This window comes from Pholcus phalangioides, unplaced genomic scaffold (genome assembly GCF_987345545.1).
Source record: "Pholcus phalangioides strain wild (caught in Gottingen) unplaced genomic scaffold, Ppha-v1.0 ptg000030l_1, whole genome shotgun sequence".
In the NCBI taxonomy this organism is placed as follows: domain Eukaryota; kingdom Metazoa; phylum Arthropoda; class Arachnida; order Araneae; family Pholcidae; genus Pholcus; species Pholcus phalangioides.
The window spans coordinates 2,907,591-2,932,443 of NW_028301620.1; the positions used below are offsets into that span (position 1 = coordinate 2,907,591).

General features: G+C 38.2%; 1 protein-coding gene across 1 annotated transcript in view; it reads left to right on the forward strand.

Moving 5' to 3' along the window:
* The window catches only part of LOC149067449 (uncharacterized), a 369,309-nt gene that overhangs the window by 249,509 nt on the left and 94,947 nt on the right, over window positions 1-24,853 (forward strand). The window contains exons 13-14 of the mRNA XM_089252608.1: window positions 19,126-19,237; window positions 24,243-24,823. Of these exons, the coding sequence (XP_089108734.1) occupies window positions 19,126-19,237; window positions 24,243-24,823 (693 nt within the window). The remainder of the gene's footprint in view (window positions 1-19,125; window positions 19,238-24,242; window positions 24,824-24,853) is intronic.

A 24,853-nucleotide genomic window follows, 5' to 3' on the forward strand; every position in this document is an offset into this window, starting at 1 on the left:
GGAGAATCATTTTTCTCATTAGTTTAAAATTACCTTCTGTGCTTAATTTCTATCAATTCTTGTGTTAATTTATATCTTATTAGGTGTTTATAAAATTTTTTGTGGGGATATTTCTGGGCATTTCTATATAAATTCTGAAATATTAAATGCCGAACCCCCTCCCCCACAAAATATATAAAATTGGGGCAAGGGGGGGCCTAATTATTTTTGGTGCCCCGAAATTGTTGAAATCTACTTGACCCACTATTATTTTGGTATCGAGCACCTCGTCAGATAAGGGTAGCCCTTAACTCAACCCCCATATTAATATTTTCCTTGATTTAACGAATAAAAATGACGGGTTTATCTAATTCTTTGGGATTAACTGTGTTGGGTTATTCAAGTATTACGGCAACATCGATGGGGGGGGGGATTTCAGATGTGCTGACTTTTGATGACGGGAGGGGGGCCTTCGAATGATGCTTACGTCATCAACGACCCTTTATGAAATATTCTTAATTGCATCTTTACTGGAAATGTCAAAAACGAAAAAAAAACCTTTCCCTAGTTTGTGGCTAACATCTCCCCCTCTGTAGACCTCCTTCTCTAGCAGACCTCTCAGGCTTCTGCAGATTGTCTCCCCCCCCCCCGTCCTGTCTCACTTATAGGAGAGGGGGTCGGCTAAACTTTTTTGTGTCCACTCAGTGCGTCACATGCGTTGTCGTTGAGTGATTTACTGGACACCCGTACATAAGCGGATACATACTCTTCGAACGGGGGCAATGTGGTTCATCGATGGTGTGGATGGTGATCGGGGGGAATTGTCTACCTCTATGAAGTCTAATTGTCTACTGAGATTGGAGCTCAATGCATACATAGCAAAGTTCACTACAGCAGTGTTGGAAATGGTGGTCAGACTGCTTATGTATATTCTCGAACAGCAATCTAAGCAGAGGCGCAGACAGGATCGACACCTTCGCAATGGCACAAGGCTTAGGGGATGGATCGCAATAAATTTCTTGAAGAGACATTTTGAGTGTTATTCCTGCAGATAGCATTGGAATTAACAGAAGTTGATTATTATAACATATGAAGGTATATTTTCTTCCGGCATTTTCATTTTTTTTAAATATTCTTTTGGATCAAAAGATCGTCTGAGAGAGCATAGGTGGGTCGTGCACACCCCCCCCCCCTCCTCCTTGTACGTCTCTGAACCCAATATGCGTCAAATTGGGGGGGGGGGGGACAGAGCTGACGAAATTCTGCTTGCAAGGGGGGAGGAGGAGGATCAAAAATGGCTATGAATCTGCTGAGTGCTGACGTAATACTTGAATGGCCCCCATGTCAGAACGTTTGAGCTACATTACACTTTTATCAAACAAAAAAAAAAAGAAGATAACATCTCTCTTTCTCTCAAATTACTGAAATGCAACTGATCAAAGATATTGAATAGATATGTAAAGGATAAATAAAACCACTTTTTTTTTGCCTTCAGCTATCAGACATATTGGAATTTAACGAAAATTGAAATATATTCTCTATTATTCAGCACGACATGTTAATGTCACATAAAACAATGGTTGATGTGGTTATCGCTCGGCTGAGCAATTTGTAAGAAAGGAAAAGCAATTTCTCTCCATGTCTTCTTGTCTTGGTTTTTAATGCACTTCTCCTTGGAACAGAGAAATATTATCGAAAATGTTATTCGTCTGCACGAGAAAAAGAGAGACACGTATAAAACTTTTCCTCTTTTTTTTTCAATATCAATTGAGTGGTAGATTTTAGTATTATTATTTGTTCGTCGTTGCAGATACGAAAGTTGGAAAATGCGCAGCACGTGCACAGAATAGATCTTTTACCGCTTAATAGCGGTTTCGCGTGCTGTCTGTCGACCGAATTCATCGGATACCCGTGGGGAGAATAGAGGGGCAATGCATGAAGTATTGTTTGCGTCCGGTGCATTAATAAATGACCGGACCTTGCACTCGTCGGACTTTTTTTCTTCTGTACATGGCTGTTGAAGGAGGGAAGGAGAACACAAAACAGAGTGGATTTGTTTGCATAGCTAAACTCGTGGGTGGTTCGAACAACGCACGTAAGCATCCGACGAACACGACGAAAATTGAAAAACGCACACGAAAACGCATTCGGCGAGTGATCATTACGTCCGTTTTGGTCCTTTTATTACTATCTAATGGAGGGTGGAGGGAACGTTTATTTTTGTTTTTTTTTCTTCATTACGTATATTTGCTCGAGATGTGGTTTAACTTCTGTCAGATATCGATGAGGGCGCGCTCTCTGCATTTAAAGAGAATAATCAATTTACTATGCACTGATAATTACCCGCAGCATTTTCCAGACTCGTCTAGCTGATAAATGAATAGTTTTACTTGCTCGATGGTACTTGGTAGCGTCATAGTTCAATGCCTGATTCCCATGTCAACGGTCTTGAGTGTAGAGCAGTCCTCAGTGTTCTCATTTCAAGCAAGGAATTATTATGTATTATGGAGGCATATTTAGGCCAAGAGAGATTCGATTCTTGTTGAATTAGAAGTTAATGTCGAATTTTTTGTACATTAAAATATTTTTTCTTTGTTTTTGCCACAATTGTCGATGAATTTGACTCAGGACATCTTCTGATACATCAGTGGACTTTGGAACTTTGAAAACCAGTAATTTGACATGGTACCGGGGCCGAACTCCATTGCCGCCACAGTGGTGTGTAGGTGAAGTAGGTTTTCTGTGGTTTCAACTTCGAGGCGCGAATGTGAGTCGATCGCCCCTTTAAAATGCCTCATATATAGTTAGAAAATTTGACGACAGATGGCAGCACTGCACATAACAAGTATTACACAGAAACAAACTTCACGTTAGCTTCACAACACATACACGCACAACTTCCAGCAAGGCCCAGGTCTCATTCGACCACCTGCTTTTATCTCTCTCCGTTGAGACAGAGCGACGGTCATAGGAGGAGGTACATCTGAGGAAGAAACTTTGTACCAGTGAATAAGATACACCCTTGAACCTAGAGAACTCAAGGAACTATAAGACTATAAACACAGTACCTCGAGATAAAGTTCAAGAAAGCGTTGGCAAGGAAAATATAGAATTTTGCAATAAAACTGAGACAGCTTTTGTGAGGTCGTGTCGTGATGGCTCTGATCGCGAATGCCCGTATTCAGACCGCACAATGGGGGTTGACGAAAGTTTAATCTGTACATACAGTCGCCCCGTAATCGGATATAAATGATTCCAGCACACAATATCCGATTTAGCAGGGTATCCGATTGTGCGGGGAACAATTCAGTTGTCATTTTACAACGTCAGTATAGCTGTGTATTGAAAACTGATGAAGGAACAGTATTAATAAGAATTCTCGAATGGATCAGACACCAAAAATGAAATGACATTTATATTTAATTATACAAAATGATTACAATATATCCAAGATTTTTACTTTTCATTAGGAAAATTAGCGCCCTCTATTGGCTCAACAAACAGTAAAAATAAAATAATTGAATGTACGTATTGAATACTTAGACAACTTGAATACTTGGAGGTCAGTGTCGCGCCATCGGGACACGAACGAAAACGCTCTCACGACACCAGTACCAACTCTTAAATGTGTTTTTCTTAGTATTAACTTTTAGTAACACATTTTCTATTAATTCCAAATGTTTCATGGTGCTGGGGGATTTTACCCGTTCAAGCAAGGTATCCGGTATCCGATTAACCGACTGTATGTAGTTTTCCCAACGTGCGGAGCCTGCTTCCCTTCGTAACAGTTTCGCCATAGCAGAAATAATTGTAAACTAGGAGGAAGATGGCAGCGCCTGTGTTGTGTAATTCACTGTTCACCATAAACAGATACGGGCTCCTCGAATGGGGAGGGGCACGTGCAAATCGCTGAGGCTGGGTATTGTGAAGGGAGAATGTGTACCTCTCCGCCCAACGGCCTATGCTAATTATACAACTGTTTTCACTAAACGGGGTATAGGTGATCTCCCCCCCCCCTTTCGTCTATCGCCGTACGCCGTATAGGCTATTTACTATGAGAGGTGTGCGCTGTTGCATCCACTCTCCAAAAAGTACTGACTGAGCTAAGATGATTTTCATATTTTTGACTTTCGACAGAACATCCTAGAAAATGATTCGCAAGAGGTGTAACAATCCTTTACCTGATGTGATGCAATCGCCCATTTCACCTGTAGACTTTGGATATAGCGGTGTTGTTATATAGCAGCATATATAACTATGGGTGAAATGGACGGCTTCAGTGACGTCACGAGCTTCGCGCGGAGGCTTTCTGCTATAGAAGGTGTTGGTTGAGTTGTCTCTACTTTGACCTCAACGTCGGACTCGGTCATACGTACTTTCCGCTGAGCAACCGGGAGGTAAATAACTCAAGAGGAGGGATCCCCGATTACAGTGGTTCCTCTGAAGAAGACACATACTGTGTCTGAATGCGTTAACAGTTTCTTTGTCATTTGATTTGATCGTTTGTTTCTTTCCTGAGTATGATTCGGATAATTAGTTTGTTCAGGGGCTAGTCAACAGAAACCTCCGGAATATGAAGCTCGTAAATAGGAAAAACGTGTTGCCGTGCATATAATTTCGATTCAGTCTCTCATAATTGTCTAGAAATAAAATCATTCCGAATATTTACTGGAAGCTCCTCGTATTTGATACGAACTGCAGTACTTCCTTCTGAGAGTGTTGCGCTATTTCGATTTGTGTGTGTGTGCCGTTGATTTCGTGAATCGCACGGACTGACAACGGCGTAATTAAGAGAGAGTTTTCAGTCGTAATGGTTCCTGTGATGATGATGATCCCAAACCAAGATTGTTGTTATGTGAAGGCAAAATCCTCGTGGTCACGGCCTTAACCAAAAACCTTCGGTAAATTCCTTGGGTTAGTTATACACTAACTACGACGACTATTCCAGTAGTTTCGGATGTGAGTGCATTTGACCATCATCCGCGGGAGCAACTACCGCAGAATTCCATTAACATATCGACCTACTTCATCTACGGGTGATTAGGAAAAGCAATGGTAGTGTTGTGCTCCCGGCATACGTTCCCAATACACGCGGGCACCACGTTCACTAATAAGTTTCCAATAAGCTTCAGCCACAGCCCGTGATGTTTGGTATATATAGGGGTGGAGGACTGTTATACCTTCTCTCTCGTTGTTTCGCTAATGGCACGCCCTTCCTAATCACCGACCAACTGACGCTTTTCCACTGCGTGTATGTCTTCGCGCCCTTCGTACGTACCTAATATCCAAGGATTATTAATATTGCGGTTTAAGCCCGTTGATAGTCTTCTATGTTTGCCGCCGGTCGGTACATGTGATGGCGGTGGTTATTACTGTTGTAATGCCGTATCCATTCGTAGAAAAATGCCGCACACATTTTTGTTCTGTATACGTTTGACTGGAAGTTAAAGTTTGAAACAAATTCTTAAAATCTATTTCTCACAACTCGAACAGATTGTCACAACGAGGTTCGTTATGATAACAAGCGTCATGTGGTGACACGTTTCATTTTGAACTGGCGAAAGAACAGATAATCAGATAAGCTATCAGATCGACAAAAAAGATTGCTTTTGCGCCTTTGTTCTCTCATAGCTACTACTTTACCGAACATGTACCTCGTAAACATTTCTCTGGGGAAATTCTGACGAATTGGTGCATGCCGGAAAATTGTGTTCTGAGCGTATCTCTCTAACATATTTATATTGGCAGAGTTATGAGTGTTTCGTGCTCACTGGTGCTCTATCTGTCTTCCATATTTTGAAGCAAAATTAACAGATGTTTTCTGAAGCCAGTTCCACACCCACAACGCTATGCTGCTCCGACCTGCTCAAAAAACTGGTTTCGAGGTGTAGTTAGCACAGCGGGGATGCTTTTAACGTCGCTTTTGCGTAGCCACACCCCCAAACTGGTTTTGGCTCGGAATCGGCAGGTGTGGGCCGATTTTGGGTGACCGCAAAAGCTCTAAACGTGTCATCGTTTCTTTGATGTATTGCACACACAGAAGAAAACATGTCCGCAGACGTAAAAAAAAAAAAAACTTAAAAAAAAAAAACTACGTTGGCTTTAAGTTGGGAAATTCAACTTTTTAGATCAGTGTTTCCTTACGTGCTCTGGAAAGAGAGCATGGGCTCTCTGAAAGAGACACTGGGGGGGGGGGCATGGAGGGCATTACCCACCCCCAGCATCAAAGATGGAGCCTACTGATCTAATGTATATATGAATTTATATCATCATGCCCCTCCAGCAATCATCATCGTGCACCCCCAGACTTTCACGTCTATTTCCGCCTGTGGAAGAGTAGAGTAGAAACTCGAAGTGCAACATGGGATCCCATTGTTGCCTTAAAAGAGGACGTTAAAACAGCTTTTTTGAGAAGTGGATTCGTAGGGCCAATAATAGACTCTGATGTAGATAGGCCACAAGGAGATAAGGCCAGCTTGAAAATTGACCAAAACGTTAGATGGGGAGGGCTCTAAAAGAGTTGCATTACAAATAGATTCACTCCATCAGTATGTACGGTATCTGAGCTTGAAATTTCACGCGAGGCACATCGGCATTCACACATGTGCTTTATTTTATATTTGTCTACACACTAATTTCTATTTTTTGGACGATTATCCATGAGTGAACCAATAGATTTGCTTGAATTAGGATGTGAATAGAGGAGGAACTGGCAAGAGAGAGAGGGAGGATTATGTTTGTTGTTACAGTGGCAAATGTTGTGCCCGATGTTTCAGGACGCAAATCCCGCTCCGTGAAGAAACAGCAGCCAGAAGTTGTTGCCATCCTTCTCGCGTCGCGAGTTGTTATCCATCCCTGGGCTGTTGGTAACCGGCATGGCTTTTATCGCCTACTTGCTGGAAACGCTGTTATATGGCAGCAGTAGTAAGAGGGAGGATCGCCGTTTGGCAGCCGTGTTTTGGGATTAGGTGTGTCATTAATTTGAAAGCCCTTATCTTTGCTTCTCGACACACACAAGTGACAGTTGGCGATAACAAGAGCGGATGGTGTTTGTTTGTAGAAGCGCCCACCTGGGCCATCCCTTGCTCGCCTCTCTCTCTCTCTCTCTGGCTTATAACCCTATAGTTTCTCTCCCACAATGATATAAATGTAGTTGAAGAGGAATTGCCGCTCCTAGGCTAATGCAATAACCCTCCTATAATAATTCGCTATCGGAGACCAACTTTTATTGCCCAAGAAATGCGCTCGTTTTGAAGAAGAAAGGATATTTTATTTTTAGTGATAGTCGGCAGATCTCAAAAATCGGTTGGATAATGATCGTCGAGTGTTGGGCAAAACTCTAGCCTATTTTTTTTTCCTGGAGATAAATTTCATGAAGTCGCCGAAAGATCCCTCCAGTCTGTTGATTGCTGTAATTAATTTATGTAGTTCTTGATGTTCAACAATAAATCAACTCTGGAGATGGTTCTCTCTCCGGAAATATATTCTGAAAGCTGCTTTAGGTGTTCGCTGATATAGATTTGCGAATTCCTCTTGAATATTGAATCTTTGAAGTCTGTCTACGTACATTCAAAGACGAGATGGATTTATCTGCAGTATTTATTTTCATCACTTTATCTGAAACAATCAGCACAGGTGGTGACGAGGAGTGAGAACTCTATCGAGATTTCAAAACTACTCATTATAAACATTTAAATGCATTACCTTGATCGCGCGGAATACGACAGGTGGAGGTGCGTGCAGATTTTGAAAGCTCACTAGAGCAGATACAAAATTTGAAAAATTTCAAAAGTTTGATAACGTGATTATATATCAAGGCAGACAAACATTTTTATCGATGTGTTCACAGCTCCAATTCTAAGAACTCCTTGGAAAAAATTTTAATGCAAGAACACTTGAGAAATATATATACAGGGTGATTATAAAAAAACTATCCCGACATTGGGCCCCTAACTATCATACCATTCACAGAAACTGAATGAAATTTTGGCATAAGGTATTTTGATGTATGCGCCCAAGAATGATATGGAAAACAACAGTGTCACTCTAACAGTTACAGTGAGAAAATTTCGAAAATATCAAATGGCAACACCAAGTTTTTTGTATTGGAATGTGATCTCCATTGTGAAAAACCCTAAATAGCATTCGAAAACTGTAGCATGAAAATCACCGGCGGTAGATAGACTAAAAGTGAGGATAACCAACAAGGACAGAGAAGCAGCATAAAATAAACCATTTTATTGTGTTTCACCATTTATTGTGTTTCACATTTAACTTCTGGACAGTAAGTCGTTGAACAAAATTTGTTAATTTCGTTTATCATGTCATCGAATTTCAGGCTCCAATGAACACTTGACATACATTATTTTACCCTATATAAAGCGATATTTTTTTTCGACTTGCAATATGTTGTTCGTGAGGTCCTTATCGGCGCCTGCAAATGCCGTGGTTTTTCCAAGAACCGAGTAATTCACCAGCTCTTCGTAATATGTACACGATGGCCGTTCTTTTTCCTTTTACCCTCCACACATACAAATAAGTGAGAGAGAGACAAAACTCTCTTTCTTATTTTATTTATTACTAACGAGCAAACAGCCGGAAATGAAAGGATAGCTTTCATTAGGCTGTCAGATAACGAGTCCATTCATTCATTGATAAGCCGCCTCGTCGTTTTTCCTTTTGGTCTTATAATATTATTAACATATTCCACGGGGAAAAAAAGCTTGTTCCCATCACTGAAGCCGCCATTCTTTTGTATATTATAAATACTTTTTGTTATATGTATTCATTATTTTGCCCACCGAGTAATTTTCATTTATACGATGTTGCTAGTTTGTGTGCTTCATCTTCCTATTTATTTCGTACCAGCAGGTACGTACGCTATTGCGAGACAATTAGCGCAAAGGTGGTCGATTTTCCTATAGCAGCTGCAAATAGCATTTTTTCCCCCTCCGTGCTCTGCTGTCGTTTAAAAGTAAATGACATGGTAATTTGCGGCATCATGGTTATGATTGTAATTTTTTAATGTTTAAAATTGCACATGCATTAGTATCAAGTGCAGAACCGCTAATAATACCCGGAATGGTTCTGGGAATATCCGAGGGATCGGTCAGACGACGTAGGGGAAATGAAATCTCGCACTCGCAGCAGGTATTAATGCTTACTGGAAAATTTACGTTATTATGGTGTTTTAACCCTTTTAGTGGCATTGACAGATACATCGCCTTTTTAAAAGCCTTTTATTTGAGCATTGACCAGCCCAGATATTTTGTGAAGTTGGTTTGTAAATGGAAAACTTTTCCCTGTATCCTTAGTTTGCACCTGCTGAAATTTGGAAGAAAGCCTGCTTCATTAAAAAAAAAAAGATACAGTAGAGTCTCGCTTTATCCGACCTAAACGGGCCGGCAGAATGTCAGATAAGCGAAAATGGCGGATAATAGGGAGATGTTAAAAAAAAGCCTATTAAACGTCAAACTATGTTATAACTTTACACGTTACGAACCTAATAATAATGTTTTACAGCAAAACAACAGAAAAAATGAACTTACAGAATATTCTGAAGTTTAATACAGCACTTTTAAAAAGTTCAGTCCTGTGAAGATTTAAAGAAATTTTTGAACGCAGTCTGCTTTTTCCTGACGAGTGTTCGTTTCTTCGCTGCCAAGTCTTTGCAGCAGCAATAAGTCGATTCCTTGTTGCTCAATGTATTTAATTGTAGTTTCTAGAGCCTTAACTCCGTCATTATGTGAATTCCTGAAAGAATCAGTCTTTGAAAATTTCACTGCTCATCCATGCGCTTTTCTGACTATAGCATTTTTGCATATTTTGGATTTTCCAATCACTGCAAGTTTCATTTTGAGGTTTGCTGTAGCATTGCTGCATGCTAAAATTGTCTGCCTTATCTTACTACGCTTATAGCCAGGAGCTGCCACTTCAGTTCCAGCTGCAAGACTCTTACTAGATGACATTTTGTAATTAAGGCCTGATTCACACATTGCAGTTAAACATCTGATCACCTGTTAGGGGCTTTCAGTTTAAATAAATTCCTTAAATCTTTTCTTGAATGCTTCCATTTCTTCGAAACTCGATGATAGTTTTTCCCCACAAAAACTGAACTGACGGATACCGTAGCGTCTCTTCCATCGATCGAGCCAACACACACTTGCTGTGAAATCTTGGTCCACTTCATTGAATTTATTACGAAAATGCGATGCCTTTTGCAACAAAAAATAAACTACGCTCAGAACTTGCAGTTCTTGTTGCCAATTAATGCGTTGTTTTTTTTCGGTGGGGCGTCGGATAATTCGGAATGTCGGATAAACGAGACTCTATTGTATCTCATTTTGAAGAGGGTTTAGTGATTTCTGCTGTGCCACAGTGGTTCTCAAAATTTTGTCACTCGTGGCTCCCGAGCCCAATTTATGGTTCATCTGTGGCTCACCAAAATAGTTAGGTAGATATTTTCTCATATAAAAGCACAACTTTGAAGCATAAATATGCACACAAATAAATGTCTCCAGCTCTCCGCAACGCACACTTTGAGAAACACTAGCTGAAAGGGTTAATCAAGCTCTACTACCATGTTGAACATGACATTCATTTTCGAAATTCCTTTTTACGTTTTCCCCCCACCCCGTTAAGACGGTACCGGTTTGAAGCAGGAATTTAAATCTGAAAATAATAATAAATCAGGTGCCAATGCCAATTATTTAGTCACTACGGTGACTGGAATTAGTCAAACTCTGGTTTAAAGTGTCACATATTTTCGTTACGTTGTGGCCACTTTTCGGAAACGCTGTCAGTTCGTCAAGGCTGCTTTTATCAGATATAAAAAACGCATTCACGACGGGAATAATAATAATATGCTCTTTTTTTTTTTTTTTTTTTTTACTGAGAGTTTAAGTAGTCCGCAAGCGGTTGCAGTTCACGGGACATGCTTCAGAATAAATCGGAAAATTAAAAAAAAAAGAGAATCTATACATACACCCCTCTCGCAAGCAACTGCAGCTTAGGGGTCCTTGGTATCCTTTGTGGTAGAGATCATGGTGGATCCTCCAGTGAGTACTTGTTGGAAAAATATTCCAGACTAGTGCATAACATATTTCGAACATTTCGTTCTCTTTTCCACGTGCTAGTTAAGAACGCAGTTCATTTTCAGTTTTTTTCCACGGGCATTATGCCTTGTGTTTCTATGATCCACCGATTCACAAATTTTTCACCTGCTTGGCCATCATTACACTCTTTTTTTCTTCTTTTCCTTATAACCCTTTCTCTTCTAGTTGCCGTCCTGGCGTTAATAGCTAAAGAAAAGAAAAATGATTTTATGAAGAATAAAAGAAAAAAACCGTAGAAAAATAATGTAGACTACTACGTATACTAATAATCGAGGTAGAGAGTGAGAGAGCGGACCTATCCCACCCGCAGGTTTTGAGCCATCTTTATTACTTTTTTTTGGCGTTGCAGGTTATGGGAATATCATGACCCGTGTGTGGTGTGTAATGTGCAGATTGAAACGATGCACGATTCACCTTTTTTTCTTGTTCCCCCTTTCCTCTTCAACACGGATTTTTTTATATGTTATAAACCTAGAGATAACGACTGTGGCCTTTTCTTTCCTTTGAAGGCGATTGAAATCAATGTTTTGCCTTTTCATTTTCCTCATTTTGTTTCATTTCATAACTGGCTTAGGATCTACGCCGCTCTTTTATTCTGCTTTATTTTTTTATGATTATTCGTTTTGGGAGGTTGGGAAGAATTCCTGGGGCTGATGTGGGTCTGATATTGTGCATCTGAGAAAAGTGGGGTCGTTGCTACCACCACCACCATGGTGACTTCATGGTGGAATTCTTGTGATGGATGAAACAAGATATTTCTCTGGCTCAACTCTTTCGTTTTTGGAAATGAACTATAAATCGATTGTATATTTGGTGACATGGTCAACGCCGTCTCAACGTCGTTATAGCCCCTCTCCAGGCAGAAAAGATTTCTCCGAGTGCGGCCCCTCTTATTAGACCTGAAATACCAGCTATCCCAATTCAGAACCTGGCATGCTATGTCGAACATCTGCGTTTTTTTATTTTGTATTTTTGTTTTCACATTTTGATTTTAACAAATTCCCTGGACGGATCATGCTGATCCCTTGGGAATACGTGATGATCACATTATTATTATTATTATGTACTTGATTCAGGGTCGTGCTCGATTAAGCACATGCATCAAGACGGTCCTGGATAGGGAAATACAAATGAGCTTACGTAATATGCCCTAAGGTATCTGTTTATGGATTTTCGAAAATTTCTCAACATTCAAATTCACGCAAAATGAGATTTACCTTTGGGGAAAGTTTCTGATCCCATGGTCCAACACGGGCTTGACAAATCGGAAAAAAAATTAGGTGCCAGCCACATTTCCCCATAGACCAAGAATACTTTTTTGTGAGGAAAAATAGCCTAAACAATTTTTTCCATGCTTTGGAGACGTTTTTTCATGGTGGTGGAAATGCTTACATAAATTATGAAAATTTTGCATTGCCCTCAGACTTCATGTAGTTATCGCACATGAAAAAATTTTAGGCACCAACGCCGATTTTTTGCTACAGTGAACCGGGTCTTTCGACACTCGTAGTAAATATTATGTATTCTGGGGCAGAGCACTTCCAGAATTAATTCATAAGTCGAAGTATCCTGCATATAAAGCTACTTCTTAAAAACTTCACATGTTCCTGTCATGATAAGTTCGTGGGAAATTACTATAAATGTACATTCATAATTAATTAAATTATTTAAATTTAAGGGCTAGCACGGGGACGCTCTTCTGTACGATAGAAATATCAAGCACCATCGACGACGAAACTGTCAATGGCTGACTTCAAGGGTTAAACCGTTGTCGTATTTTGCGGTCCAGGTCTGGCGTCTCTGCGATGGAGCCGGTGTCTGAAGACGGCGATTTAAGAAGTGATCGGCCATTTCGCGAATAAATTTATAATGCTGTCATCATTTTTGTCAATTTTTATTTCTTTCACTTTTAATTTTTATAGTACGTGTTTTATTGTCATGTGTATAATGCATATTTGTCTACATCGACAATAAAGCACTCGACACCGCCTAGCCTTTTTATCCGGGGCAATGACTAAAGTTGCCAATTAGCTATGTCTACACTGGTGCGTTTTTTCTGCGTCAATGCGCTTTCCACTGGCACACCTGTCATCAAGCGTGTCGTAAATCACTCAGGCGTGACTCAAACTTGTTGAAAGGGGGCCATTTTTTAAGAGGCATTCCTTTTCCCTCTGCTCCACCAGGTTTGGATTTTCGTTCAATTTCCCTTTCCTTTTTGTGAAGATTCAGTGTTGTTTTCATAAGTTTTTCTCGATTTTTATGATGTAAACAAAAAAAAAACTTTGATACTTTTGAAGACTTCAGGTCACGTAGTGCATTACGTGATATTATTGAAGGTAAATTTAAATTAACGGTAATTATAATTGTAAAATTATAAATTAAATGATTGTCTTGAAACTTATTTTTTTGGTAGAATTTCATATTAAAATGCTGGTCGATTTCTTTTTCATATTTTTGCGAAGAGCTCGCGTTACGGAGGTTTGCTGTGTAATTATAAAATAATTCACGAGCTCTTCGCGGGGCCACCTCAATGCATGGGGCAATCCAGACACGCCGTGAGAACTTTAACCAGATGTGTTGGAGGGCTATTTATGATAATAAGATCTAATGGTATGATTTTTCAAAGTATATAAAATTGGTACGCCCTCTGAACATCACTTTCATCGGAGGTCCCCCGTGCTGTTGAAACTCTTGACTCCACATTTTTCTAAACATTTCGTGGAAGCACACGAATAATACTTAGTCAACTGTTGGAGGATCACCCTTACCGGATGCAAGACCCCTTTACCAGTGCCTGTATCTTGCATGGGCAAACGGGGGCAAGTGCCCTTCGCCCTTGAAATTTTAGGAGGCCCACAAATTTTGATTTCCTTTCCTTTATTTTTTTTTAAACTTTCTTTCCGTAGAATATTTCCAAACGTGGAATTTAATTTGAGAGTAATTATATAAACTTTTTACATAATTGTAATCTGTAGCAGACATATTCAACCTGCTGCACTGTGGTGCTTTCAAAGTGATTGATGCTCGTGTCCGATTTCATGTTTGCGAGTACTTGATTAATGTCCCAATTTGAACACTTTGTACAAATTACATTCAACGATTAAAATCATCCTGACTTGATAAGGGTGCACCCTTTTTGATGATGGGAACAAGCATTGCGCTTACGACTGGAAAAAAGTTACCTCAAAGAACTTTATATAAAAGGGGGGTGGGGAGGGAAAAGATTAATGTTTGCACAGGGCCCGAATTTATGAGGAACAGGCTGTTCCCTTCAGCGCAATAATAATCTTCGCTATTTTCTCAAAAACTGTACAGTTTTATGCAGATTTTATTTTCATTAATATTATTAGAGCTGTAACGAGAAGCGTACGCAGGATCAACCTTTCGAGTAGCACGCCGAGTTTAGGGATGAGCGCACAAGAAATTCTCTTCTAGAGAAATTTTCTGTTACTGACTGTCGAAAGTACGATATTTCAAGTTTAAAAATTGATTGAAACAACATATTAAATAATTTTCTTTTGATATTCGGATTTGTGTGCGAAAATATTTTAAATCTGATCATCTTGGGCTATCATATTCTGCTACTTTTTATTATGAAAAATTATTTAATTTGAAAATTTCAAGTTTTTCACTTCTATTATCACGGATTTAGTGCTTTGGTGTATGAACAAACACTTGAGAAAAATAATGCTGCGCTGACTATAATTTTGAACGAAAAAAATTATTTAAATACGTATTAGATTACGACTTAGCAAAATAGAAGTATACAGTTTTCTTAATTTCTTTGACTCGACTATATTCGGGTAAAGTTGATGAACAACTTGATTTAATTGTTAATTTATTCCGAAGTTGAGCAATTTTGAGAATGATTTTGTCTATATATATTCCGTCTTTTATAAAGCAATTTTCCCTCACATATTTTCACATTAAAATGTGGAAATTGCATCCACTGCGACAGTTGCATCGGCATCTGAATTGAAAGGTTTAGCCGTATAGGTGAAGACAGAAAAAAGGCACGCCACTTGAGGCATGCGATAGAGTTCAGCGGTAAAGAAAAAAAAAAACGAGATTGAAAGTTGAAAGCTGTTGAAAGAAGACGCACCAGTGAGGACATACCTATTGATGAGACCCAGGCGGTGGACGGCCTAAAAAGGAAAAACGAAAGTAAATTTATAACGAACAAAATTTTTGTAAATAACATAGAGTTCCAGAGAGCTTCCCTCTCATGTAGGGTTCTATGCAGGTGCCTCGGGGGAAAAGTTATTTTAGTGAAGGGACCCACACATCATGGGCGTACGCAGGATCCAAATTTGGAGGGCGCACAAAAATTTTCTTTCCCAGAAATTTTGAGTTAGCACTCTTCTTCCCTGCGTACGCCTCTGGGCCCCATACTTGACTTACTTACCGAACACGGCCAAGCTCTGCGCTTGCGCAAATCAAGCACATTGCCGGGAGGACGTGGCCGTGTCTGAAAAATTTTATTCATTCTCTCAAATTACAAATAGCATAAATATACACAGATAAGACGTCTAAAATCAAGAACATTTGCAAAATGATATGAATCATCAGGACATGTGCATACTTGGCTTGAAAGTAAGAGCGTGCATGTGTGTTTGCATACTCACTCCTGAAAACTATGGTAGCGGATCTCATTGTCCCCCCCCCCGCCCCCCATGGACATGACACCCGGGGCCACGTAGAAAGCTGGTTCAGGTCCTACGGACATTTTTGCTCTGTTCCGAAAATATTCACACTTTTTCGTGTCATATTTTACTCGAAAGCCTTATTTCTTCGTATCTGATTTTTTTTTCACCGGTCTCTTGGTCTGTACACCTCAACCACCTTTGATGGCTCCCTCCGTTGCACTGTATATTCACCCGCCGACCCCTAACAATATCCCAGGATTGAATGGGAAGCCCAAATCATTATCACATGGTTTATTTGAAAAAACACTTTAGAAAATATAAACTTTAACAATTGAGAAATTCATACAAAAGATTAAACTGAAATAGAAATATTAATTTAAGAAAATGAAAAAATCGCCGCAATACAATACGAATTAACGTCGCCTTTGCTTTTTGCTAGCTTTAGGAAAATCGCCACACTTATTTTCAAATCATTGAGACGGCTTGACTTATGGTCGACCTTGACAAGATGTTTTCACATTAAAAAAAAAATCAATGTTTTACGGAAACAGTCACCACATTATAAACATTTAGATTATTCTGCGTCTTTAAAAATTCTTTTACGTCCAGTTGAGAAAAATCATTATAATTCTAGGGGGAATATTTAGTGGGTCAAGGCCGTCCGTATGACGCTCAAATTGAGAGGCGCTGTTTTCCGTCGAGTGTGAAGAAGTAAATAGTGAAAGGAAAAAAAAAATTGACGCTGTCAACGGAAGTTTCGTTTCGCGGGAAATGGTAATTAATTTTAATATTAAAAGCTTGAGTTTGAATATTATTTATATTAAACCTCTATTTGAGGAATACCGATGTGTGCCGGTGAGTTTCGATATTAAACGCGGGAGGACGCGTGTTAGAGGAAAAAAGCGTGGGAAGGGTACCCACGAGTCCCTCAGTAGTCAGTAGGAGGGGGGTGGGTAACAGGGCTTTAGGGGGATTCTCATCATTATGATTATTATTCATTTTGAAACAACTGTAGATGGTCCAGTGAGGAACCCGGCTCGAGGATATGGGGTTCCCATGGCTGTACCAAAGCTATACAGTGGATCCCGCTTATAATGGTCTTCCCACTTAGAACGACTTACCTCTTACAATGTTTTTTCATGTTGATTTTTTGAGAAATGTCCTAAGCAGGATCCACCTCTTTTCCCATAATAAGCACAGATAGACTACACAAATCTCTGATGGTGTGGGGGGGGGGAGAGAAGATTGCCCTCAACCCTGCATATCTCTGTTCAAGTTTCCTATCATGCGATTATTTTTTTAGAAATTGAAGTAGATACGCAAATATATAAAACAAAATTACCGGAAAACTATTGGATATAAATTTCTGTACAAAAAACAAAAAAGTAAAAATATGAAGAAATAAAAATAATCATGCCGTTTACAACATACATATTATTACATAACTTAACACGGATGCCTCTATCTTAGCAATGTTCCCACAATTAATTTCCAATGCACAAAAACAAATAGTGGATTCATGGTTGTTTGCCGCTCTCTTCTTGTTCCAGTGTAATTTTATTGACCACCGATCCTGCAAATTTTGAGGACCCAGGTTTGAACCCCACCGGCGCCACAGTGGTGGTCAGTTGAAGTCGGTTTTCTGTGGTTCAAGGTGTAAATGCAAAGCCTATCTCCCCGTTGAAAAGTCTCACCAAAGAGAGCAACAGGCCTACAAAGGAAAATTATTCTACCATTACACTTCACTCTTGGGTATAAAAAATAGATTCGAGATGGCAGCACTGCACATAGCAAGCATTTACACGTTACAAACAAACTTCATGTTAGGTTCTTATCATATATACACACACATTCCGGCATATACTGATTTGTTAGACGTTCTGCAGAGGTATATAGACAAGTGCCATATGCGGGTTGATAGTAGTAATCCTGCAAATTTTCTGTTATGATCGAGAACCTTCTCAGCACGGCAAATATGTGTGTTAATAATGTAACTGTACTGACCCTGTTTACAGTCTGTAGGCCGCATAGCTACTCAGTGAGCTTGTCTATGCACACAAGTCACCAAAATCTGCATTAATTCCGTATTTTTATTATTACTTCTCAGGCAAATACAGCATCATCAGTATTTAATTCGAGGTTGTTCATTCTCAGTTTTTCCAGAAACCTCTTCGCATGATAGACACATTTCTTGTGGTGACGCCAACACTAGGTGTCTATTTTATGTTACATTTTCCATGCGAAAGATTTCTAAATATCTGAGAATTCCAATTTTACTATCCCGAGTCTAACACTGCTACAATCTCTAATTTATTGATTTGAACTCTGTTAAAACTAGGGCGTGACAAAAAATGTCTTGCCCAAAAATTGATATGTGTGATTACGAGCTCAGATAAAGAAATACGATTGGCTTCTCTAATATTTAATTGGTGCCCATATATATATTTTTTGATTTGTCATGCCCTGGTTAAAACTTCTACATTTCTGCTGGTATTGCAAGATGTTGCTCATTTATCAAGTCAAATTTTTATTTTTATTTTTGCTCGTCCGTCTCGTGAAGCACTTCTAAATCAAGTTACTTGTATAATTCAAAGTTATACTGTACAAGTTTTGTTTGATAATTTTTCTCACACTAGAGTCATTTTCTGCACACGAGGGCTAATTAGACTCTCTCTGTGGGACCTACAATTTATTTCCGATTCCAAATGGCAGCATTTTATACTCACTAAGAGGTTGGTGCACTAACTCTTCGGTGTGAGACTCCCTGCAGTAGCAATCTTTTTCTGTGATGATGTCGCAGTTTCTGTTGCACCCCTGCATCTGAAAGTTTCTAACCAGGACGAACTGGGTATCAAACTTGCGACACCTCTAAATATTCTTTGGTACTTTAGACAAGTATCTTATCAACCTGGGCTACCGTGCCCTACAAGTTTTGTCATGATGTGAGTAACGTTCAGAAATGAATTAAACTCTGAGCTCAAGGAACTATTTGGATTTTATATAGAACGAGCATTTTTGACTAAAATTTTTACTAAAAAACATACATACATAGTGCATGCATAGCGAAAACCACTACAACAGTTTCAGACAGTGGTGGTCAGATCAGGATATTGCCATATTTAATAGACATAGATGTGTTATGTTAATATGTATAATATCCACAGATTACTATACTTATGCTCTATCGTTTTGAATGCAGTCTGAAAGTAAAGGATCTTTTTATGCATGTTGGGGAAACTATACATGAACATCAAGAAATATGTAAAATAGCACATATTCTCAACATGTGTAGAACGTCCTTAATTTTTGGGTGATATTTTTAATAACATAGCATATATTCAGCGAATGAAGTCCATGTTAATATATGTGCTTGATTTCCTTATTAGGTTGTTACTTATAGCACATTCATGGAAGGCGGAACTAGATGCTTACAGCCCAGATGTTTTATTCGAGTGGAGTCTGGATGGAAAGGTTCAGAAGGTGACAGCACTGAATGAGGTGAGTGTATTTTCCGAAATGTTCTGTTACTTCCTTCAAAAACTTTGTTTTCTACCATAACCAAATCGTTCAGTGTTACTCTCGGCAATTTCTTTTGTAACTAATAAATACAGTGGTGATTTGCAAATCCACACACTAATCCAATGGTTCTCAAACTTTTGCTATCTGTGGCTCCTTTGCCTCCGTCAACATCTATCTGAGGCTCCCCAGAATAGGTTAGCAAAGCATTGAACAGGCACACATCAACAGCTCAGTGTGATGCACACTTTGAGAGCCATTGATATAACCTCCACTAATCTTTCACCAAATGAGCCATTGAAAAACTGTGGAATTGCGGGAGAATAACTCAATACAAGCAGAACCACTATGTTAGCAGTTCCTTGCATGCATTTAAATCAAGAAATTCCAACACATCATATTGCGAGACTGCTAGTGATAAAAAACCATACATGTATCTTGTGCGCATTCCTTTGCTGAATTTATAACAAATCGATATGTGTTAGAATATTTGGCCCCTCACATATTTATGCTATCCAAGTTGTGTGTGATGGGCTGGGCGACGTCTCAATATGGTCAGTCATTTTAAAATGTTTCAATGTTCAGAGATAAGTCTAATTATAATATGCACATACCTTAGTAACCAGAAACTGCTCATCTTCGTAATATGGTGGCAACCAGCTGTAAACAAAAAAGAAATAAGTATCAATGCAATGATGCACATTCTTTATATAAAGGGATTAAACCGCAGCAAAACAGGCCAGACAACCAAAAGAGTCAACCTATCTCAGGCTTTGGTTTTTAGATGACATCATACAGAAATAGGAGGGGGTACCTCTGGCGCAGAAACAGAAACAGTCACGACCGTCAGGATCAACTCATGACATCACATTTTAATGTTATGTAAGTATTGTGTTAAATTTCTGCTTGCTCTCTGTGGACAGACATTTTAATATGAGAGACCAGCTAAATTGTGAGACTTTGGAGCCAGGAAACATCCAGACCACATTGCTTTACGGCGATATTGACCATTGCTCTTAAGGACGTGGGTACCTCTGGAACCTCTTTTATTCAATAAATATTCAAATATATAAAACACAAATCGTCAAAATTATATAAGATGGTGATAGCAAATTATTAATACTTGCAGAATGATTCATTAAAATCACATTAATTGGTGTACTGAATGTCCTGTCATGTTGATTGAATTGCTAATTTTTAATGTAATTTGAAATCATCTACTTGAATTGTCAGTAATTATTTGAAAGTCAAAATCTGTCAGGAATTACCATTAGGTTGATAATTTTTGCTGCACTATATAGTCATTTTCTGCACATGAGGGCCAATTAGACCAGGACCTACAATTTATTGCCGATTCTGAATGGCAGCCTGTTTTATACTGACCAAGAGGTTGGTGCACTAACCCCTCAGTGTGGGACTCCCTGCAGCAGCAATCTTTTTCTATGGCCATGTCGCCATTTCTGTTGTACCCCTGTGTCAGGAAAGTTTCTGACAAGGATGAACTGAACTCGTGACTCCTCTAATCATCCTTTGGAAATTTGGGCAAGTAACTTATCGACCTGGGCTACTGTGCCCATCATTATTAGGATGCAGCTTTAACAAAATTCATATTCCTTGGCTGGATTGCAACAGCATTAGTCTACATTTCTTTGCCTCCGCTAGCATTTTTTATCCACTCCAACTCATAATCATAGTACAGGGGGCTTCAAAAATAATCATCCGATTTAAAAAAATCATAACTATTCAGCTTTTAATCTGTGTTGATCGAATAATGTATTGATAGAAAGAGGGAAATCTGGAGTTTCACTCAGTTGCCAACAGGTAGCGCTAACGCTCTTCCTTCGGCCGCCATTTCAGTGTTTGTCAAGATGGCGACTGCACAACAAAAATCATTTCGTGTTCGGAGCTTTGTGAAGTGTGAGTCTATAACAACTGTTCACCATACTTTTCGTCGACAATACCCTGGTGTTGAACTTCCTCCGCTCAGAGCATTAGGGTCATTCCCAAAAAAGTGTACATTCCACATTTTTGAAATGGAAAATTAAAGTTGAATTTTCAAAATAAAATTGATCGGAAATTATAGCCAATGACTTAAGTTAAATATTTCATAAATATTTTTCACTTTTATTTTGTAATAATATTTTATTTGTTGGGTTTTATGGCTGAAAATCATGGATTTTGTCCACTCTGTTACAAAAACAAATATCGCTGTAAAAAAATTATTATTTCTGATGCTTTATTTCTTAAAATGATGAAATCAGCTTATTTCTTACACATATGTGAAAAAAAACAGTTTAAAATTTTTTGCCTTTTTTTTTCTGTCGTTTTGATAGTTTTTCATGATTTTTTTGAAATAGCACATGAAAAGTTTATTTTTTACATATATTTAGCTGCTTAAAATCAAAACTTATTTCTGACAGACAATGGGTTGGTAATTTATAAATTAACATCTTAGTTTGAAGTGTTCCTAAAATTTTTCTGCCTGTGAACTGCAAAAATGCTTCCCGTAACATAGTGAAGACCATTGTAACAAAGTGCACAGAAATGTTTAACTGAGAGAAAGATATCTCAAATATTCTAAATAGGCCATGCAAATACACTTTTATTTTCCCTAAAATTATATACAAAATGTCATAGGTGATCCAGAAACTTCTCTTAAACCTTTGAAAAACATCCATCCCATGACCAAATTCTAACAACACGCACCCCATCCCTCGTCGTTTGAATTTTGGTCTGGTAAAATTATTAAAATCTGGTCAAAGTAGACCCTGGACTTGTTCTCTCAGCTGTATATTGTATCATCAAGATGATTTTTCTTTTATTTCAAAGTTTTTTGTTGAAATTCAATATTAATTTGATGTTGGTATAAATCTCGCATTTATGCCTTTCACATTAATGATCCACAATGGACTTGGGACTTGGGGGGGATTGGACCTGGAAACAAAAATTATAGGAAAAATAATGTTTCTGTCTCATAAAATACAGAATGTATTGTCATATAACAACCTTCACTCATACTAAAATGCCCCTTGTGACACATCTACCTGGATCTGTGCCTGGCAGTGATTTTAACTATCTGTACTATTTCATTTTCGTATTTTACTGAAAAAATAATGTGATGGCGAATGTGGTAAAGGGTTTAAATTGTATAGATACTTTATTAAATTCAATTTAAACCTTCAAAACCTTTTAACTAAGAAAAATTAACTTTAAATCATAGTTTACAGTCTGTTGTGTTGCTTGAGTTTTTGAAAGACATAACAGAGTGGACAAATTAGCCTAAATTATTATTTTTTCATTATAAATTTAAATGATTGACGAAAACTTTTTTTATATTTTGAAGCATATCTCTGTGTACTATGACTTGATGCCAATATAGGTGAAAAAAAAATTAATTATTTATGATAATGGCATAACAGACAGGACATCCATTCCCAAAAAAGTGAACAAACCGTTTTCGAGACTTTGTAATTTTTTTTACAAAACATCAGAGCACTCTGGTATAATTGTAATTTTTTTCTAGTACTTCATTTAATTCTCTGTCATATGACGTTTCTTAATTTGTTTCAGTTGGTATCTAATTTTTTTTAAATCATTGTTTGTAGCAAAACATTGAAATCACGCTGTCCCAGCTTCAAAAAAGTGTTAAACAAAGAGCAAATCTGGATTTTTTTTTTCAAAAACTTCAAATCACATTTTATATATGTGCCACAGATGAACAAAACTGACAATAAAATTTGGAAAATTTTTTTTTTCTTATGAAAAATTTTTTTGTTCATGTCCCAAAATTTTTTCCATTCTAAAATGTTCACTCTGTTACAGACATTTGGGAAATATGTTCACTCTGTTATGGACATTTGGGAAATATGTTCACTCTGTTATGGACATTTGGGAAATATGTTTTTATTCCACATTAAAACTGATAACATTTTTGAGCTCCTAAGATTCACTTTTAATGCTTGATCAAAAATTTTGGATTTGACTTTCGCAAAACGACATAATATTCACGTTATGTGTTTAGTGCCAGGTTTTTCTGAGAATTAAAGGAAGTACTAGAAAAAAAATTAAAATTACTACCAGAGTGCTCTGATATTTTGTAAAAAAATTACAAAGTCTCGGAAACGGTTTGTTCACTTTTTTGGGAATGGCCCATAAACAATTCCGAGACACAGGTTGTCTGTGTAAAGGGAAATGCCCTGGCTGTCTCCGCATGTCAGACGAAAATGTTGAGTGCATCCAACACAGTTTCGCATGTAGTCTGCATAAATTCACTCACAATGGATGCGAACATGCTCACAAAAGTTTGGGACAAATTTGACTACCATATAGACATATGCCATGCATTCAAGGTAGACATATTGAGCACCTTTAATTTGGTTTGTAAAAAAACTTTATGATCAGCCATGTAATATGAAATTAATCTTAAGTGTCTATGTTCAATATTTTTCTTAATATACACATTTCAAATCGGGTGATTCTTTTTGAAACACCCTGTATTCTTAGTGACGAGTAGTGTGGGTCTACATATGAGCTGGGAGAGTGGTCATTTGTGCACTGGCTTTTCCTGTTGTGAAGCTCATGGAGATTTTTCTCTACATACTATATGAGGTCTTTCATCTTTTTTGCATTTGTATGGCTTCTTAACAAGTGTTGTTTCCACAATAATGCTCTGGAAGCCTCTACTGGGGCCAAAATGTAAATGTTGCATTTGTTGACACTCAGTTGCATAAAAATTGTGAGATTGCTCAATTGCAAGGCACTCACTGTCGTACTAAAATACATTTTTGAGTCGAGCACTTTAGTATTTTCTGCACATTGCCTTTTATTTTCTTGATGCAACTTATTATTCCAGTAAAATTTTACTTTCATAAGTAACCAATGGCAGCTTTTCTCTAGCTAAGCTTTTCTCATTAGCAAAATTAATTTACCATTTTTATCAGAAAACTAAAAAAAACTGATTTGTGTTTTTATTTTCTCTTTTCCTTAGTTTTCAACAATCATTCCACACCCTGGAAAACACGTGATACTGGTGACTGCATGGAATGGCTACGGTAACGTAACGAGCGAAAAAATGTACATAGAAGCTGTGGCTGGATTTCTGGTAGTCAATTTGGCTGTTCCAATATTTTTTGCCGGTCACAATGGTACCAGCACAATCCTTATAGAAAATGGTGGAGATTTCGAGGCAATACATGTGACTGCCGATTTTGGTGATGGGAATGTGTACGATAGTGAATTGGACATTTCATCATTCATTTATGATCAACAGGAAAATATTCAGTCTGCAACAACTTCTTCAAGCAACATTTCTGTGATTCATCGTTACAATCTAGATGGAACTTATGATGCAGTGTTCAATATTTCTGTTGAGGGTACAACAAAAGTCATCAGAAGAGTTATCACAGTTCATAGGCCAATAACAGATATTAGATTGCATCTCATCTCAAAATCACTTGTTGCGCTGTTCGAGGAAGTAACCGTTGAAGCAGAAGCTTATTTCGACTTCGCATTGGAATTCGAATGGGACTTTGGTGATGGCACAGAAGGAGAATATACCACCGTTGAAAAGTAAGACACCAAATTGGTTACATATTACAC